The sequence below is a fragment of the Salvelinus sp. IW2-2015 genome, linkage group LG6.1 (genome assembly GCF_002910315.2).
Source record: "Salvelinus sp. IW2-2015 linkage group LG6.1, ASM291031v2, whole genome shotgun sequence".
Taxonomy (NCBI): domain Eukaryota; kingdom Metazoa; phylum Chordata; class Actinopteri; order Salmoniformes; family Salmonidae; genus Salvelinus; species Salvelinus sp. IW2-2015.
Window position 1 is genome coordinate 5,931,981 of NC_036845.1, and position 16,588 is coordinate 5,948,568.

Consider the following 16,588-nt stretch of genomic DNA (forward strand, 5'->3'; position numbering starts at 1 on the left):
GCCAACATCACAGGAGCTGATCAAATCAGAGAAAGAGACAGATGTCTACTGATACAAGTGCCAAAATACCTTGCATCTGATTAAACTACATGACCCCTCCACTACAGCACAGATTTTCCGATTCTCTGTAATCTACTACACAAAATGTGTTTTCCTCACAAAGCCACAGGAGGCTCCATAGTTACTGAAGACTGTTCCCCAGGCCACTGAGCTTCTGTGGCCTGCCTGAGAGTGTGTCATCCTCCTGGGGTGTGTCTCCCTCATCCTGTCTCCCTGGAGCTCTACACACGGCCCATGACAATACCAGGGGCATGACTGCATCACATTAGTCCAAAGTGTCTTCATCTCCTCGTCAGCAGAGATGGAAAGGAGATGAAGAGAGGAAACCACTTTGGACTATTGAGACACAGCCTATGACAAGGATTGGACAGACTCAAGACCCCCGAATCTACCTCTTTCTGATAGGCCAGTCCTGCCTTGAAGAGCTTGACAAACAGCCACTGGGTCCACCTGTAGTAGTCTGGCAGGCAGGTGGTCACCTCCTGGTCAGAGGAGAGGGAAGCAGAGGGATCCACAAGATGATTCATACACACACGCACGAGAGAAAAGAGAGTCATCCACCCACACAGAGCCTCCCACTGGAAGGTTAGAGGTGGTGCTCAGCTCCTCCCATTACTCACCCTGTCCCAATTAAAGCAGAGCCCTARGCTGTCGAGCTGCTCCCGCATGGACTGGATATTACTGGGGACGGAGACAGACAGGGGAGAGGAGGATGTTAGGGGGAATGAGAGAGAGAGAGAGTGAGCGAGAGAGAGAGAGAGAGAGAGAGAGAGAGAAGTTTGTGTCATATCTTGTATTGTACCTCTTAGTCCATTCCTCCGGGTCAAGGCCTCTCTCGATGGCAGCGTTCTCTGCTGGGAGTCCAAAAGCATCCCAGCCCATTGGGTTTAGCACCTAAAAACAGTTACACAGAAATCAGTTACATATCATACCTGGCTGTTCTTCCCTGCCCATTGGGTTTTACACGTTACACACAGCCCCCAAGATAACAGTTCAATTCAATTTAAAATACTTGATTTGTCCCCTTAGGCCAGGCATTTACTAATACAGCTATAGCTGTGCTTCAGACAACAGACCGGCACAGATACCATATGTGAACATATCATACCTGACTTTTCAGTATAACCCCTTTAACACAGGCCGGTTTGAGAGTGCTCAAGCACATCCCTAGTAAAGAACATCAACTACAAGGCCCGAAGGCTGTACAAGAGCATTTGACCGTAATACTGTCGTGCATGCATCTTTAAACATGCACAACAGTGTCTACCTTTTCCATCTCATTATCCATAATCTCTCTTCTATGCCAACCAGCGTGTAAGGCAGAGAGGTGAGGGAACATAACATCTAATGCATGTAGAGTGGCTGTGCACAGGCCCATAAAGGCCTAATGTTGTAATGTGAGTTATANGTGTAAGGCAGAGAGGTGAGGGAACATAACATCTAATGCATGTAGAGTGGCTGTGCACAGGCCCATAAAGGCCTAATGTTGTAATGTGAGTTATACATTAGAATAGGAGGGGAGGGAACATACTGGCGCTGGTCTGATTGGATGTGTTAAATGGAGGATGGTAAAAGGAATCAAGGCCTCTCTGTTTGCATCATCATCATCATCATCTATATTTCATTCACACTAGAATGGGGATGTTGTGTTGTAAGGCGTTGTACTTTGCAGCACTAACAGATGTGATCAGAGGTTTATACAGGCTTCCAGCTTTTGCTTGCTTGCTTGCTTGCAGTCAGTCAGTCAGTCAGTCAGTCAGTCCCACCCTTCTCCTCCTCATAATGTGTTTTCTCACTTATTTCCACTTCTTCATACCAGTGTCTCCCTCCTTCCCTCCGCTTCTCACAACACTATTAAGAATTGATAACCTCTTTTCACCCTTCACTATTCTTTCTTGATCCTTCACGTTTCTTCCACCCATACCCTTACGGAAGAGAAAGAAAACAGAGGAGAGGCAATGAAGGCAGGAGTGGAGAAGAGAATGGAAGAGCAGTGGAGAGAGAGAGAGAGCGAGAGAGAGGTGAGGGGGACAGGAGAGTGGAGAGGGAGTGTGTATCGACTAACGAGTCTGACGCTTCAGACAAATCGGTATCCTTGGTAACTGCCTGGGCCTAATTTGTAAAGCCGAGTGATGGATGATATCAGTCTAAGTGAGCGCCTTCGTGCCGAGGTAAAATATACAGACATTGACTAGAGAAATGAGTACCTGTAGATCTAGAAATATAAAGTCGTCCCTACGGTCATTAAAATAGATGTGCTTGCCGTGTTAATACACAGTTTTTTCAGTTTAAATGTGTCCACTATCTATTGTAGTGAGGAGAACCTTTGGCAGACCTGTTGTCGAGAAGAGATGAACTCCTGACGGACAGGACAGGCTGTCTGCCTTGGTTCATTTCTCAAAGTTACATCAGCACAAAGAGACTGTCAGAGGCAAACCATCATCCCTTTTTAACAGTCGATGCTCCACAACAACCCCAGGGCCAAAGTCAAGTCTCTAACTCCCCCACTACGACTGTATTGCCTACATTTAACCTATGGATAACCTATGGATAGAGGAGGAACTAAGAGAGAAACCTGCCCACAGAGTGGACTAAGATGTATATTAGGGAGTGACTTGTCCATCCAGGCCAGCAGGACAGCCTGACAGACAGGAGTTCCAGGGGAGGGGGCTGATTTTGGGCATGCAACACATTGGCATGGCTATGCTAAAGTGTATGTGTGTCCACCCACACACAAATCCCAAAAGCTCTGGTTCCATCTGTGAAGAGATGAGCTGCAGGCTGAAAGCAGAGCAGAGCCAGAGGCAGTATAACCACTAAACATCACACCACAACTAGACTACAGGGAAGGGATTTTACTAAACATCACACCACAACTAGGATACAGGGAAGGGGAGTTTTAACTAATACATTCAACACACCAGCAACTCAGGGGCTATCAGGAGAAGGGATTTAGGAATTGGCTACGCTAAAGCATCAAACCACAACGAAGATATAGTAGGGAAGGGACTATTATTAGTACTAAAAACATCACAACTAGGCTTACCAGGGAAAGGGAAATTTTACGTAAAACAATAGAAACCTAGAGCAACTGGAGGCTATGTGGGGTAGAAGGGATTTGACCTAAAACATGTTTTCAGAGACATGGCCCACAACTACGGCTACAGGGAAAGGGATTTTTACCTAGAGATTGGACGAGTCAAAACAAAACATCACACCAATGGCTACAAGGGAAGGGATTTTATAAACATCAACACCACAATCTGCTACAGGGAGAGGATATTTACTAAACATCACACCACAATCGGCTACAGGGAAGGGATTTTACTAAAACATACACAAACCACAACTCGGCTACAGGGAAGGTGATTTTACTAAACTCACATCACAAACTCGGCTACAGGGAAGGGATTTTGATGCTTAACATAGTGTAATCTGCCTTGAACGAATTAACTAGTTGAAAGACAACTTGTTGTCAGTCTCTGGTGTGTGTGCTCGCTCGCTGTAGATAAGTGTGTGTGTGTGTGTGTCAGTGCTGTGTGTGTGTGTGTGTGTGTGTGGTGTGTGTGTGTTGTGTGTGTGTGTGTGATGTGATGTGTGTCGGTGTTGTGTGGTGATCGCGCTGTGATTCAATCACGACAGTTAACACACTGCGATCTTACTCTACTTCATAATGACGGGTCCGTTGGAGTCTCTCTTGACAGTTTGCGCTGACCAGACAGATATGCGCCTTGGGCAGCAAGCCGTGTAGCTGTCCAATTCCAGATGAGATCACCATACAGCACAACTAAGAATAGTGGTTAGGACAGACAGCATTATAGGGGTTATTCTGGACTGGCTATTGGTGAGCCAGTCAGATTGCGAGCCTACAGTGGACACCAGCAATAATCAATAGTGAAGTAAGAACAGGAGAAATCGGTGCCATTTTCTCTAGAGTGGGAGGGAAACAAAACCCTGCCTTGCTTAGCAAAACAAAACAACCGTTGTGCCACGCACTCTCAGAGCAACTGTGACGATGCACTTTGGTCAAGGCACTCCATATCAAATATACGACCCCGAGGATTCATCCCAAATGGCATCCCCTATTCCCTATTATAGTGCACTACTTTGGACCGCAGAGCCCTATGGACCCTGGTAAAATAAAATAAATATGCCCTATAAGGGAATCTGGTGCATTATGGGACGTAGCCTGAGAGAGGAGGGCCTATACACACACATACACACACCAAAGTCGGCGGAGTCGGGGGGGGGGGTTGTTATTGGTGACAAACTAAATCAGAAAAGGATGACACAGAATAAAGTGTAGTCTTATGACTATTATAAGATTAGATAAGTAATGGTATGTTATCTAGAACAGTATACAGTACAGAGGGAAGGGAGGGTAAGAGGGGGGGGAGAGGGAGAGAAAGAGAGAGAGAAGAAAAGAGAGAAAGAGTGAGGTAAATGAGTGAGGGTCACAGTGAATTATTTAGTAACCATTTCAAGCTATGGGTGACTGGATGCATTAGGGGACACAGTGACAGACAGCCCCTGGTCCCAAATGGTGTCTCTGGGGAGTCATTTGTCACCACTGGTTTGTAGGACACCAACGGTCTGATCATCATATCTCTTAAACACCAACACACATCTTTCACACGTTTCTATGAGGAGGAGAGTCGTCAACACATTAGAATGGATAGTGGGAGCTTGCTTCCCTCCCTGTCTTACCCCTGCAGAAACACTTAAAGGCAGATGTCTTAGAGGGGCTCACCAACTGAAAGAGTCATTGTTTTGACATTAAACCTTTTTATGCCGTAATCACATCTGGTAATGTGCCATGCGTAGGTAGTCCCACTGAAAAGTGGTCTTGTGGCTAAGAGCACTTAGGTAAGCACAGTGTAGCATAGGGCCAGGGACAATGGGGGCACTCTCAAAGCTACAATATGCAAATCCTTTTTCAGAAAAAATGGCAGCCCCACYAGTTGATGCTGGGGAAATGTCCTTTGAAATGACAATTGAACTCATTCCCAGATCCCAGTTCGACCTTTTAAGAGYGGCGTTAGAAGGCAAAGGCAGAGCAGCATCTCTCTCAGTTTAAACAGCCTCCACACACACACCTCCTGCAGAACAGATGCCAACTGTGATTCAGACTAGACAGAACATCAAGGCCGTAATGACGATGGATCAGGGCTTCCATTACAGAGAAGATGTAAAGAGAGCGAGAACGGACGGTGACCTTGTGGACTGCACACAAAGTGCTTCACAGCTGTATGCTTCTACGTGACTCACCTGAAATCGTGGCAGTACAGTTTGTGTGCATGCATAGAGAGCGAGCGAGAGAGAGAGAAAGAGAAAGCCATAGAGACAGACATGCATAGAGGGGTGGAAAGGAGAAATGATAAAAGTTACCAGTATGGGCAGCTTAGCTTTTCACAGTTGTATCTCCAGCTACTAATCAGGACCAGTCGCTTTGGCTAAAAGAATCTGCTAAATGGTATATATTATTATTACCTGGTGGCCCCTCATCCTCTGGAAGTGTCCGATGGTGTCACTGATTGTGTAGACCCGTACATGGCCCATGTGGAGACGGCCGGAGGGGTACGGGAACATAGACAGGACATAAAACTTCTTCCTACGGGAACTCTGGGGAATACAACAAACACATGCTCAGGGAAATAGATTTCATGAGGCTTGTGAGAGCCTCACAATCAATAATTATACAAAATGTTTGACAGGAGCTATCCCTACAAATCTGTGTCTGGCAACATGTGATTAGCGCAACGAACACTGTAGGAATACCAGTCGTATAGTTTATGCATTGTGGGTTTGTAACAATGTCGTGACAACATTGGATGTCAGGGTCAGCTGCAGTACTATTTGCCTTGGAGGACTGTTGATGGTACATGCCAGTGTTATAAAAATTATTGAAAACAAAAATGTGCTTTTTGGTCTTAATTTAGGGTTAGGCATTAGGATTAGCAGTGTGGGTGAGGTTAGGGTTAGGATTAGGTTTAAAATCTGATTTTAGGATTTTGTGGTTAAGCCCCTAAGGGTTATACAGCCTGGGTCAGTGCTAGACTACACTTCTAGCTCCTGGATTCTTCTGTCTGTATGTCTGGGTGCAGCTGCAGCAGGTTTCCAGAGTGTGTGAGGCAGCACTGATTCCCAGTGTCTTTGAGAAAGGCCAGCCAGGCCAGATAGCCCCTCACTCTGCCATCAATCTGGACTACACACAGTCTCCGTCCCAAATGGCACCCTATTTCCTACAAGCCCTGGTCAAAAGTAGTCCAATACATGCAGGTTAGCATTTTTCATCATGAATCTTGTTCTGGAGGCAGCTCTGCATAGTGGTCACTAGCTGGCACAGCCACACAAAGTCATAAAATCTGATTTCAAACTTAATCTTAACCCTTACCTCACCCACACAGCTAATCCTAATGCCTAACCCTAAATTAAGACCAAAAAGCACATTTTTGTTTTCATACATTTTTACAATATAGCCAATTTTGACTTTGCAGCTGGCCTATCTAAGGGGCAATCGCTCAGTTCTGCCTCCATGACAAAACTCATGACAATAAACATTAACCTGTGCAATAAATAGGAAATAGGTTGCCATTTGGGACTTCACTCTGTATGAATCACCCAAGGCCAAGAGGGGCCTGAATAACTCAATGAGCTCAGACTGACTAAACAACCTTTACATAGGCAAAAACAACRGCTCAAATTATCTTGAAGGAGCTCATTGATGGACTGAAGACTTTTTGTGTGGAAAGCCTGGGCTGAATGATGATGCATTGTGGGTTTGTAACAATGTCGTGACAACATTGGATGTCAGGGTCAGCTGCAGTACTATTTGCCTTGGAGGACTGTTGATGGTCGTGACAACAGTAACCAAAAACAGAGACAGACAAACAGGAGACTGTGAAAAGGTTACTTCATTACTAAGCATATTACGCCTATGAGTCAAGAATATTAGACAGTAAGAGAATGATTTAATGAATGTTTGAGTCTACGCAAACCAGAAGGCCTCCCAATGGGAACACTAAGCAGGGTTCAACCAGACACACACAAACTCAAAAAAATAAATGTCCTCTCACTGTCAACTGCATWTATTTTCAGCAAACTTAACATGTGTAAATACTTGTATGAACATTAGATTCAACAACAGACATAAACTGAACAAGTTCCACAGACATGTGACTAACAAAAATTTAATAATGTGTCCCTGATGAAAGGGGGGGTCAAAATCAAAAGTAACAGTCAGTATGTGGTGTGGCCACCAGCTGCATTAAGTACTGCAGTGCATCTCCTCCTCATGGACTGCACCAGATTTGACAGTTCTTGATGTGATATGTTACCCCACTCTTCCACCAAGGCACCTGCAAGTTCCCGGACATTTCTGGGGGGAATGGCCCTATCCCTCACCCTCCAATCCAACAGGTCCCAGATGTGCTCAATGGGATTGAGATCCGGGTTCTTCGCTTGCCATGGCAGAACACTGACATTCCTGTCTTGCAGGAAATCACGCACAAAACGAGCAGAATGGCTGATGGCATTGTCATGCTGGAGGGTCATGTCAGGATGAGCCTGCAGGAAGGGTACCACATGAGGGAGGAGGTTGTCTTCCCTGTAACGCACAGCGTTGAGAATGCCTGCAATGACAACAAGCTCAGTCCGATGATGCTGTGACACACCACCGCAGACCATGACGGACCCTCCACCTCCAAATCGATCCCGCTCCAGAGTACAGGCCTCTGTGTAATGCTCATTCCTTCAACGAGAAATGCGAATCCGACCATCACCCCTGGTGAGACAAAACCGCGACTCGTTAGTGAAGAGCACTTTTTGCCAGTCCTGTCTGGTCCAGYGATGGTGGGTTTGTGCCCATAGGCGACGTTGTTGCTAGTGATGTCTGGTGAGGACCTGCCTTACAACAGGCCTACAAGCTCTCAGTCCAACCTCTCTCAGCCTATTGCAGACAGTCTGAGCACTGATAGAGGGATTGTGCGTTCCTGGTGTAACTCGGGCAGTTGTTGTTGCCGCCATCCTGTACCTGTCCCACAGGTGTGATGTTCGGATGTACCGATCCTGTGCAGGTGTCATTACACGTGGTCTGCCACTGCGAGGATGATCAGCTGTCCGTCCTGTCTCCTTGTGGCGCTGTCTTAGGCGTCTCACAGTACGGACATTGCAATTTATTGCCCTGGCTACATCTGCAGTCCTCATGCCTCCTTGCAGCATGCCTAAGGCACATTCACGCAGATGAGCAGGGACCCTGGGCATCTTTCTTTTGGTGTTTTTCAGAGTCAGTTGAAAGGCCTCTTTAGTGTCCTAACTTTTCATAACTGTGACCTTAATTACCTACCGTCTGTAAGCTGTTAGTGTCTTAACGACCGTTCCACAGGTGCATGTTCATTAATTGTTTATGGTTCTTTGAACAAGCATGGGAAACAGTGTTAAAACCCTTTACACTGATGATCTGTGAAGTTATTTGGATTTTTACAAATTATCTTTGAAAGACAGGGTCCTGAAAAAGGGATGTGTCTTTTTTTGCTGAGTTTATAAACATAGCAATAGGCCCAGGTACTAATGTCYCATAATGACTATGGTTATTCTGAAGGATGCTTAATTACCAGAGTATGGTTGAATATTAGGCTAGATTATAATTGGAACTAAAGCCAGGGGTGTTTTAAAATATTCATCTGACAATCTTTCCCAGAAGCCTCTACTAAGGGCCAACAGAAAGCAAAGAGAGAACTTAAGAATTGCTGCCAACTCACCTCCTCCAGCGTATCCCTCCGCCACTGCTCCATGATACGGGGGTGCCACCACTGCTCCACCCTACGTCTGGTGTCTGCTTTATAGTCCCTGTCCCAGACCCCTGTCTCGCTGAACAGGGTCCGAGCCCMGTCTCTGGGGCAGGGGGAGAGGAGGCGGGGCAGGGGGGCACGGTCAACCCTGGACCTGGGTCGCCCCAACCCCAACAGGCCACTGCCACGCGGGCAGAGAGACACTCTGGCTGCCATCTGCATGGCTCTGTTACCTAGGTAACAGGACAAGGTTCTATTAGTYAGTGCTCTGCTCACAAGAAAAGACAGCAGAGCACACAGAAGCTGCAGCCAAAGCCTCAGTCAGCTTGTACCCATTCTTAAGGAAAATAGGCTGCTAGGAACAGGATGAAAATAACAGTCTGGAGTTTGATTCTGGTTAACAATAGTTGTTGAGTAATACCTGTTCATTAGCACAGTAATAGATGTTCAATAACACCTGAAGGCATCAGGTCATATAAGACTTTCACGCAAAAACTTTGCTGAAAAAAGGCACACAAACACAGTCGCCAAGGTAACCCAATAAGATATTATAGGGTAAATCCATTTGAATTCAATCACTTTTTGACAGCACTCCTTTTGATTTGAACGATATCTACCATACATATTTGCCAATAGTAGAAGTGCTCAGAAAGTTACTTTTTGCACCTGAATGTACTCAAAGTTGACTCATTTTGCATACCCCACCATACCATGAGAAATCCATGTCTGCGTCACTGTAAAAAATAAACGAGGTTGATCAAATTTAAAAGCTTACAAACAGGGTTGTCAAACTATTTTATAAAGTCTGGGATTTTTGTAATTTTATATGTATTATTTATTATTCATATTCACATATGTTGTAGCTTAGACCCTATTTTACATAATCTTAGGTTTTTGTGTTGTGCCTGCTATCGGTTGAGAAAACATTCTCTTGGATAAAGGGGTGGGTGTCATGTTGACATGGCTGATACATTTACTAAAATGGGTATAAAATCTATTTTAAACTTTCAAATGGTACCACAGAGATGGTTGGAGGTCCACACATCAGAGAATGTTGACTTGAAATATCAGTTGTTTTATATTATACTGTCAATCCTCCATAGAAAACCTATTGAACTCATAGAAATATAGACAACAGAATAGCCATGACCATTTAAGTTGACATTCGACGGTGGGTGGACTGGCAGTCATCATTGTGGTAGTAATAAGATGTTAACATTTTTATTTCATTTAAAATGTCAATGGTGTACCAGTCAAATTGCAGTGGTCAGAAGGGATAGGTCCATTCTAGGAATACTATTTATATGATTGAAATGAGACCCACCGTGTATTCTAAGGCATTTTGTGTCTAAACAGATGGCAAGAATAACACAAAATCCTCAGGATGGTGTGAAATAGGGTGTAAGCGTCAACATATGCAATTATAATTTGTTGAAWTCGTCAATTGTGTTTTATTACAATTGACGTTCAATTTGTATATGTATATATATACAGTACTAGTCAAAAGTTTGGACACACCTACTCATTCAAGGGTTTTTCTTAATTTTTTACTATTTTCAAAATTGTAGAATAATAGTGAAGACATCAAACTATGAAATAACACACATGGAATCACGTAGTAACCAAAAAAGTGTTAAACAAATTCTTCAAAGTAGCCACCTTTTGCCTTGATGACAGCTTGGCATTCTCTCAACCAGATTCACCTGGAATGCTTTTCCAACAGTCTTGAAGGAGTTCCCACATATGCTGATCACTTGTTGGCTGCTTTTCCTTCACTCCAACTCATCCCAAACCATCTCAATTGGGTTGAGGTTGGGTGATTGTGGAGGCCAGGTCATCTGATGCAGCACTCCATCACTCTCCTTCTTGGTCAAATAGCCCTTACACAGCCTGGAGGTGTGTTTTGGGTCATTGTCCTGTTGAAAAACAAATGATAGTCCCACTAGGCGCAAACCAGATGGGATGGCGTATCGCTGCAGAATGCTGTGGTAGCCATGCTGGTTAAGTGTGCCTTGAACTTGAAATAAATCACAGATAGTGTCACCAGCAAAGCACCCCCACACCATCACACCTCCTCCTCCATGCTTCACGGCAGGACCCACACATGCGGAGATCATCCGTTCACCTACTCTACATCTCACAAAGTCACAGCGGTTGGAACCAAAAATCTAAAATTTGGACTCATCAGACCAAAAGACAGATTTCCACCGGTCTAATGTCCATTGCTCATGTTTCCTTGCCCAAACAGGTCTCTTCTTCTTATTGGTGTCCTTTAGTAGTGGTTTATTTGCAGCAGATCGACCATGAAGGCCTGATTCACACAGTCTCCTCTGAACAGTTGATGTTGAGATGTGTCCGTTACTTGAACTCTGTGAAGCATTTATTTGGGCTGCAATTTCTGAGCTGCAGTTAACTAATGAACTTCTCCTCTGCAGCAGAGGTAACTCTGGGTCTTCCTTTCCTGTGGCGGTCCTCATGAGAGCCAGTTTCATCATAGTGATTGAAGGTTTTTGCGACTGTCTTGAAGAAACTTTCAATATTCTTGAAATGTTCCGCATTTAACTGACCTTCATGCTTAAGTAATGATAGGGACTGTTTCGTTTTTTTTGCCTTAGTTGAGCTGTTCTTGCCATAATATGGACTGGTCTTTTCCAAATAGGCTATTCTTCTGTATACAGTACCAGTCAAACTTTTGACTGGTACGTATATATCTAAAAATTAAACGTATATCCCCTACCTTGTCACAACACAAATGATTGCTCAAACGCCATTAAAGAAAGAAATTCACTCTTTAACAAGGAACACCTGTTAATTGAAACGCATTCCAGGTGACTTACCTCATGAGGCTGGTTGCGAGAATGCCTAAGACATCGTGCAAAGCTGTCATCAAGGCAAAGCGTGGCTACTTTGAAGAATCTCAAATATAAAATATACAAATATTGATTTGTTTAACACTTTTTTGGTTACCACATGATTCCATATGTTTTATTTCATAGATTTGATGTCTTCACTATTATTCTACAATGTAGAAAATAGTAAAAATAAAGAAAAACCCTGGAATGAGTAGTTGTGTCCAAACTTTTGACTGGTACTGTATATATATAAAAAAATAAACGTACATCCCAGGGTGAGAGAAGGACAATATGAAAATCTGGATACTGCCCAACACTACTTTCTATCCACTTCTGCCATGCTGGGCAAACAAGTATAGAAAGTTGTTTAAATCCAAAGGGATGCAGTCAAAAGGTGATTTAGATAGATTTAGCCTACATTATTATAATAATAACACAACAACCTAGGGAACAGAGTGCACACTCACACATAGACAGTCAAGTGACACAGATGCTGCTGACATGACACGTCATGAAAATATTTACCAAGAAGTGTTCCATCCCACACAGCATATAAGTCAAGGCCCTCTAGTAATTTAAGTGGGTCAGACGTGTCAACCTACAACTGCCTCTAGTAATAGGGTATTTTCCTGGTCACTAAATCATCATTGCAAGACTGCCATAGAAGACATCGAGTGGTTCTCACTCTATACAGTATGCTAGACTATATCCCTGAGCTGGTGGGTTGTGCCTATGAAGGGACCCCCTGGGAACTTCTCTAAAGAGCCTATAGCCTAGTGGTAGTTAGCTCGTACATATCTATACAGAAGGTGGCACACTGATAAACTCAATTAATCTGTAAGCCTACTGATATGGATAACTTGAAGGAGTTGGTTTCACATAAGTTATCTATCTKTGAGAATTCAACAAAATGTTTAGTACCTCCAAATATATCAAACAAATCACAAAAKAATCACTACATGCACAAACAGTATATGTCAGTATCTTTCATGCACGACCAAGTCAATAATATTGAAACATTTGAAATTATGATTGTCTGCAGACTGTAGAGCAAGTGTTGCTTGCTCACCAGCCAGCAGCATTCATTCTCCTCAAACACCCACTCAAACCATAGATAGAGACATCTGCTCTGCTGTAGCCGAGCTACTATAGTCTCTATGGGACATCAGTGCAATGCCACAAACACACTATCCTCCAGCTAGAGCAGAGAGAGATATATAGAGAGAAAGAGACATAAACAAGGTTGTGTCTGTGCATATGAGAGTGTGTAGGAGAGAGAGATAGAGGATGAGATGTTTCTATGGCTACATTGACCCTTGTGAATGTCATATCTTTACCATGGAGAGCCTTGCATACACCTTGAGAGATTCAGGCGATGCAAATCACGTTGTTCCAAGTTCACATAGGGTAAATACATTAGYATTTGTGTAAGATATTAATGTTATGTGCTTGTTAGTTATTCAAGAAATGAATCACGAATACAGTTAATAAGAAACATAGCTAGCTAAGTTAGATCGCGACTCGAGCTATCCATTCTTGACATGACACTGACAGCCACATTAGCTAGCTAGTGACATTTGTAAGCTAGATGCATTGTTGAACGTCTGTGAAAAAATTACTTTGATCACAGGGTTTGAAGTTACTCACTGTGTTCAATTTCCAAATCCTTGCATTAAGCGATATGACTTTTATCATGATCCATTATCTATATCAGATTAAAAATGTTATTGTGCACGTAAAGTCGKGCCCCTGTTGCCATAGCTCACACCTCCATGTGCGCCGCCATGTTTGTTTTTAAAAGCTTTATTGACAACTTCCTCTTAGAACATTGTAACAGGCGGGTTCCAAAGTACTTTACTGATAAACACTGTGTTTATAAACACTTTTTTTTGTTAATTACTATGAATGTTAAATTAAGAGGTTAAATATACATTTGATATATCATTATGTGTTTTTTTTATACATGTAGGGATTAATGGGTTCTTCAGTTGTCCCCATAGGATATCCCTTTGAAGAACCCTWTTTGGTTCCAGGTAGTACTCTTTTGGTATTAGGTGGAACTATTTTGGGTTCCATGTAAAAACCCTTTCCACAGAGAATTCTACATGGAACCCAAAAGGGTTCTACCTGGAACCAAAAAGGGTTCTCCTATGGGGACAGCCGTAGAAACCCTTTTGGAACCCTTTTTTTCTGAGTGTAGAATGTTACGTGTCATCTGTGTGGCAAATCAAATCAAATGTATTTAGATATCCCTTCTTACATCAGCTGATATCTCAAAGTGCTGTACAGAAACCCAGCCTAAACCCCTTTTGCAGGACCCTAGACTTTATTTTATACCCAACAGTCATCCAAAACGGGTCTGGTCTGTTCCACAACTCAACTGTATGGGCAACCTGGTGAGTTAGGGGATCTCTCTTACAGTGTTTGGCTATCTCTCTCTGCAGCTGTGCTCATATATTTTGTGTGTGACTGTGTGTGTGACTGTGTGTGTGTGACTGTAGTGTGTGTGTGTGTGTGTGTGTGTGTGTGTGTGTGTGTGTGTGTGTGTGTGTGTGTGTGTGTGTGTGGTGTGTGTGTGTGTGTTGTGTGTGTGTTGCATCGCGGCCGAGGCATTGTGAGTTCATCTGAGTTTCCTGTTGTGTGCTACCTGACAAGACATCTTGTCAGGTAGCAGGTAGTTCCCAAAATAAAAAATATTCAGTTAACTGAAACCAATCAAACATGACGATAAATGTATATGCAATGTGAGCATTTTGGTACTAAGAAATATAAAAGTCTATTTGAAGTTTTGGATGAAGTTAGATTGGATAGGAGCTGAGACTATTTTCTCAAGGTCAGCACGTCCTAGTTTTCACAGTCAGCTCTACTTCTCGTTTGTTCATTGTTTGTCAATGTGGCTGTGAAATCTCCTTCAAACAACAAAACTTTTCTCTGTTTCACTGTCATAACAGACACCATACCCACTGATACAAATTCAGTATAGGCATTCTCAGTGTCGCCTTGATGCAATTTTTCCCATAGTTGTGACCTCAAAGGGAAAAGCTTGCAGTTGCATTCTCAAATGACATGGTTTCTGCCCACATTGTCAACCTGTTTTATTGGATGATGATATCCTCAGAAACCAACTGAAAGAAATACATAGTCACTTTGACAATAACAGTCAGCAATGACCAAGATATATTGTGTAGTCAACCACAACTTCTGTCTTCTAATTTAGTCTGTATTACATTCAGTGAGTCTGTATTACATTCAGTGAAATAAATTAAAAAAAAAACTAAAAAAAGTAACCCTGAGGTCTAAAATATACATTTGAGATATCATTAGTGTTTTTTTACATGTAGGGTAATGCGGTTCTTCAGCTTGTCCCATAGATATCCCTTTGAAGAACCCTTTTTGGTTTCCAGTAGACTCGTTTTGGTATTAGGTGGAACTTTTTGGGTTCCATGTAAAAACCCTTTCCACAGAGATTCTACATGGACGCTAAAAGGTTCTACCTCGATCCAAAAAGGGTTCTCCTAATGGGACAGCCAGAACCCTTTGGAACCCTTTTTTTCTGAGTGTAGAATGCTTACTGTCATCTGTGTTGGCAAAAATGTTTAGAATCTACACACTGATATTATGCTGTCGAACGCAAACCCTTTCGACCTAGACTTTATTTTATACCCAACAGTCATCCAAAACGGGTCTGGTCTGTTCCACCAACTCAACTGTATGGGCACCGGTAGTTAGGGGTCCCTTAAGCTGTTGGCTATCTCTCTCTGCAGCTTGCTCATATAGATTTTGTGTAGGCTGGACGGTGGTGCTGTGTGTGTGTGTGTGTTGTGTGTGTGTGTGTGTGTGGTGTGTGTGTGTGTGTGTGGTGTGTGTGTGTGTGTGTGTGTGTGTGTGTTGGTGTGTGTGTGTGTGGTGTGTGTGCTGGGGCGTGGCTGTGGGTCTCTGCAGTTCTGTGTGTGCCTACCGACAAGACATCTTCAGTCATATTCCCAAAATAAAAATCAGTTAACTGAAACCAATCAAAACATGGACGAAAAATGTATATGCAAATGTGGGCATTTTGAGACTACAGAAATAAAAAGTCTATTTGAAGTTTGGATGAAGTTAGATGGGATAGGAGTGAGACTATTTTCTCAAGGTCAGCACGTCCTAGTTTCACAGTCAGCTCTACTTCTTGTTTGTTCATTGTTGTCAGGTGTGTGAATTTTTCAAACACCAACTTTTTCTGTTTCACTGTCATAACAGACACCATACCCACTGATACAAATTCAGTATAGGCATTCTCAGTGTCGCCTTGATGCAATTTTTCCCATAGTTGTGACTCAAAGGGAAAACTTGCAGTTCATTCTAAATACATGGTTTCTGCCCACATTGTCAACCTGTTTTTACATTGATGATGATATCCTCAGAAACCAAGAAAGAAAACATAGTCACCTTGACAATAACAATCAGCAATGACCAAGATATACTGTGGTAGTCAACACAACTCTCTCTTTCTAATTTAGTCTGTATTACATTCAGTGAGTCTGTATTACATTCAGTGGGTTGATTACATTCAGTTAGTCTGTATTACATTCAGTGAGTCTGTATTACATTCAGTGAGTCTGTATTACATTCAGGAGGTTCTTGTTACATTCAGGAGTCTGTATTAACTGCGCGAGTCCTGGTATTCAAGCATCTATATTACATCAGTGAGTCTGTATTACACATTCAGTGAGTTATGTATTACATTCAGCTCGCGCGTATGTACATTCAGTGAGTCGTATTACATTCCAGTGAAGTTCCTGATCATCTACATTCAGTTAGTCATGTCATTACATTCAGTGTAAATCTGTACTTACCATTCACGTGATGATACATTCAGTAGCGTATTACATTTCAGTGAGTCCTGTC

At 42.9% G+C, this 16,588-nt stretch overlaps 1 protein-coding gene across 1 annotated transcript in view; it reads right to left on the minus strand.

Annotated features, from left to right (window-relative positions):
* The window catches only part of lars2 (leucyl-tRNA synthetase 2, mitochondrial), a 47,731-nt gene extending 34,235 nt beyond the window's left edge, over positions 1–13,496 (minus strand). Inside the window, exons 1-6 of the mRNA XM_024147118.2 lie at positions 13,349–13,496; positions 8,820–9,082; positions 5,551–5,682; positions 863–954; positions 681–741; positions 358–542 (exon numbers count right to left, since the gene is read on the minus strand). Of these exons, the coding sequence (XP_024002886.1) occupies positions 358–542; positions 681–741; positions 863–954; positions 5,551–5,682; positions 8,820–9,071 (722 nt within the window). The 5' untranslated portion in view covers positions 9,072–9,082; positions 13,349–13,496. The remainder of the gene's footprint in view (positions 1–357; positions 543–680; positions 742–862; positions 955–5,550; positions 5,683–8,819; positions 9,083–13,348) is intronic.
* Between the last annotated feature and the right edge of the window lie 3,092 nt (positions 13,497–16,588).